At 63.1% G+C, this 4,170-nt stretch overlaps 1 protein-coding gene across 10 annotated transcripts in view; it reads right to left on the reverse strand.

Moving 5' to 3' along the window:
- The window catches only part of Tp73 (tumor protein p73), a 52,601-nt gene that overhangs the window by 7,579 nt on the left and 40,852 nt on the right, over positions 1–4,170 (reverse strand). For all 10 annotated transcript variants that reach the window (XM_048783752.1, XM_048783755.1, XM_048783754.1 and 7 more), the window contains 2 exons: positions 1,249–1,435; positions 737–852 (listed from right to left, as the gene is read on the reverse strand). In XM_048783752.1, coding sequence (XP_048639709.1) covers positions 737–852; positions 1,249–1,435 — 303 coding nt within the window. The remainder of the gene's footprint in view (positions 1–736; positions 853–1,248; positions 1,436–4,170) is intronic.

Raw genomic sequence — 4,170 nt, forward strand, 5'->3', positions numbered from 1 at the left:
GCTGCAGCTGGGTCACACCCCTGGGGTCTGTCCCACTCACACAAAGGGCTGCCCTCAGAGGACCACAGGATGGGGCCCTGGAGGGCTGGTCTCAGAACCAGGTACAGGGATGGGACCTGGCGGTCACCTGCCCTCCCCAGGGACACCCATCCTACCACCACCTCGATGGGTCCCCTCAACCCTCTGCCTCCCTCCACCCCCACCCTTTCCCACCAACTGAGCCCCGCATCAGACCCAGAATGGCGTCCCCATCCCCAGGACCTTCTGCTCCTTTCAGATTAAAGGTCAGGCCCCACCTCAGCCTCTCCTCCTCCGGCCGCCTGCCCCTGAGGCCCCTGTCTGGCCTGAGGGCCACGTCCAGCCCCAGCCTGGATGCCCGCACCCCACCAGTGCTGGCTGGTTTGGTTCTCTCGGCCAATCCAGAGTCTGAGGTGCCTGGGAACGTCCACTGTGCTCCTCTGGTGTCCAGCCCAGGCCCAGACCAATGTTGGGACCAACAGGCAGGAAGAGGAGACTCCAGGAGGGCAGGCTGAGGCTCAGAGACCACCTACCCACCCATGACAGAGGCCCGTCAGACCTGGCCTGGGGCGCCGGTGTGCACAGCAGGTGGTCACAACCAGTGCTGAGTGCCAGGCAGACAAGGGCCTCGTGACACAACTGCACTCAGTGGGGGCCCCTGAGCCCTGAGGCCAGCCAGAATCTCCACCTGGGGGACCCCATCTGGCCCCTGGCCTACCTGCGGGGGCTCGTAGGGCACCACGACACTCTGCCTGCCGGTGACAGGGTCGTCCACATACTGTGAGAGGCTGTTGCCCTCCACACGGATGAGGTGGCTGGCCGGGGCAGACTGTCCTGCCGGGAGGGCATACCACTTCAGAGAGGGGCCCGGTGCCTGGTGGCCTGGACCCCTGGGCATCCCAGGCAGGACTCAGGCCTGCTGCCAGCCCTGTGCCTGGCCCAGAAGCTCTGTCCTCAGCAATCCTGCTGAGCCCCAGGTGGCCCCAAGGCCTGGCCAGCACACTGGAGGGCACCCCATGTGGACTCCACCTGGCCACTGGATCTGCAGACCCACCCCAGACCACCTGCTCCCGCTCTGGAGCCCCAGTCAGAGCTGGGAGAAACGGGGCCCCGGGAGGAATGGCTGCATCCACACGGTCAGCCCCCACTCCCTGGACCCTGCCTCTCTCGGCTGGTCATCCGGCCGCTGGCCATGGTGCTGCAGTGGTCTGGGAGCTGGCGGGGACTCACCTTCGTTGAAATCCCTCCCAAGCTCATGGTTGGGGCAGCGCTTCACGATGTCGGTCACGTGCTCTGCCTTCTTGTAAACCGGCATGGCCCTCACGGCCGTGCCCGGGGGCGGTGGCGTGGACACCTTGATCTGGATGGGGCACGTCTTGGCGATTTGGCAGTACAGCTTCTTCAACAGTGGGGAGTACTGGAGGGGGAGGGCAACGGGTGGAGGTCGGCAGCCCGGCTCCAGGCCTGGCTCTGGCTGGGTCCCCTACCTGGAGTGCCATCCTCCCCGGAGCCCCGTCCTCCTGCACTCTGGTGCAGACCACCCGCCTTTCCTTCAAAGTGTGGAGAGGGGCATGTGTGAGCCAGCAACCACGGGGCAATCTGCACCTGGGTCTCACTGGTTGGAGAGGCAGGCGCCCTTCCACTCATTAGGTGAAGGTGGATGGTGGAGACCAGAGCGGGGAGCAGCGGGGGCGGGGCAGGGAGGGGCTGGGAGCTGCGTCCTCCGAGCCTCACCCAGCGCCAGGCTTTTCCCAGCCTGAACCTTAGGGCCTGACTGCAGAGCCTGAGGAGGTGGGTTTGTGGTATTGAGTCCTCCGTTCAGAACCCAGAAGGCAGTGCTCATGGTGTTGGCAGATGGCCATGCACCCCTGATGCTCTGGAGCTTGGACAGAGAACTCCCTGGATCGGTGGAGGTCTCGCCGCCCAGTGACCCTGGCACCCTCTCTGGCTGGAGTCATCGCTTCTGAGCTGAGCTTGGTCTCTGCCACCATGGGGCTCCTCGAACCACAAAGCACCAGTTTCCCCAGCCTAGAACCTGAGGAGGCCAGATGTCCATCCAGGGCCGACCTGGATGCTGCCCCAGGGACGATGCCCTCTACCCTTCCTGATCCAGCCGCTTGAGGAGGCCTCCAGGATCCTTGCCCTGGGGCCCAATCTGCCCACCTGACCGGCCAGCCCTGCTGAGGCCACCCAAGGGTGTCCACTGGTTTCCAGGCTGACCGACCCCCCCACACACACACACTTCTGGATCCTGGCACTACTCAAGACTCCACACACCCTCCTACCCCAGGGTCAGCAGGAATGGCGCCAGGCTCAGAGGCCATTTCTTCCCCATCCCATACCCTCTGCATGACTCCCAAATGACTTGGAATCTTGAGTTACACCATCCACAAGTGTCCCCCAGCACCCCATCTCACTCCATGTGGCACAGCTGGAGAAACTGAGCCGAGACAGGTGTTTGCTGGAGAAGCAGGCAGAGCCCACACACCCAGGGCCTCTCCTCTGCCGAGCAAGGGGGGACCTCAGGCTCCTTCAGACTTGAGGTCCCCTGACAGTGGACTGGCTGGACCCGCATGTACCCTTAGCTAGGCAAGCCAAGCCGGGGGAGAGTGGGGAGGGAAAGGAGGGTGTGACTGAGGTTGCTGGTGACCCCCATCTCGGCAAGGCACCGCAGGCAGAGGCCGCACCCCCAGTCCTGCCTTAGGTGCAGGACCAGCTTGCTGCCCACACCCTGCAGGTGGGGCAAGGCCAGGTCAGAAAATCCCCAGCAGGGCAAGTGGATTTCAGCTCCGCTTGGGCACCAGCTGGCACTCAGAGGGGCCAGCTCTGGTCACGCTGGGGAGCGCAGCCTCCTTGTTTCCCTGGGGAAGGCTTCCCAGGAGGGGTCACTGACATGAGTCCCCATCGCTACAAATGCCGCCCCTCCACTCCCAAAGCATCCCTTTGGAGGGAAACTGGTTGCCCTGCCCCAGGACATGTGGGAACTGTCCACAGCTTGGTCCTCTGAGACTTGGACCCAGGGTGATTCAGACAGGGCTCATCCAAGCTCTGGGAGACTGTGCCAGAGCTCTGGTTTCTTGGACAAAGGTCACGCCCGCCTCAAGCTGGCACACGGTAGCACAATGTCCATCTGTGCTGATTGGAGACCCCTCACAGTGCCAGTGCCCTGGGCAGGTAAGAGTGGTGACACAGTGCTGACAGGTGGAGGAGAGGCTACCAAACTTCTCTGAAGCCCAAAGCAGCCTGTGGGGTGAGCTGCTCACTGCTGAGCACTTAGAGAGTGCCTGCTGTATGCACAGTGCATGTCCCCAGAATGCAGGCACTGGAAGAAGGTTGAGGGGGCTGGCCCGCACCAGTAACCTGGAATAGAAGGAGATGAGCAACCTGTACTCAATAAATGGCTTCTTTCTTCCTGTGGTCCCTCCCTGGAGAGGCATGTGAGATGTGGAGCAATGACCACAGAGCACACAGGATCCCCCAACCCAGCATGGACCCTCCCCATCCTCCAGCTACTCACAAGTGAGGCTTCAGAACAAGCCCTCGATTCAGACAACTGCACAGTTGGCCTCATGCAGGGGACCCCCTGTGAAAACCCAGAGAGGCTCTGAGAGGCCAACCAAGGGGGCTTCCTGGTGGAGGAGGCCCCCAGAGAAAGGCACAAGGATCTGAGCATAGCTAGGGACATCGGGCCCAGCCTGGGGCTGGAGAGCCTCCCCTTCAGCAAGCATCCATTCCAGGCTCCCCTTAGGAAAATGGGCTGTGGGGTCCAGGTGGCAGACACCCTGTGAGACAGGCCTGGCCTGGGGGCAGGGCTCAGGTCAAAGTCACCAGCCACAGCAAAAGAACAGCCCAAAGTCTGGCCACCGAAGCCCCGTCTAGCGCTGGCGTTTGCAGCCTGGGCTGCCTTGAACCCTGGACAGACTTCTCCGCCCTCTACTACACAATGCCTGCTCTGGGTGGCCGAGCGCAGCAGGTCCGCGGGCCTAACACTGCCGGGTCGTTCACAGTACCAGGCTGGACCTGGGCGGGTCCCACTCCTTGTAAGCAGGCCCAGCCGTCCAGAGATGGAGGTGGTGTGGGAGGGGCTGGGACCACATGGACCCGCCCAGGGGCTCTAGGCCTGGCTCCCGCCATTACCTCTCCAGGGCCTGT

This window comes from Marmota marmota, unplaced genomic scaffold (genome assembly GCF_001458135.2).
Source record: "Marmota marmota marmota unplaced genomic scaffold, marMar, whole genome shotgun sequence".
In the NCBI taxonomy this organism is placed as follows: domain Eukaryota; kingdom Metazoa; phylum Chordata; class Mammalia; order Rodentia; family Sciuridae; genus Marmota; species Marmota marmota.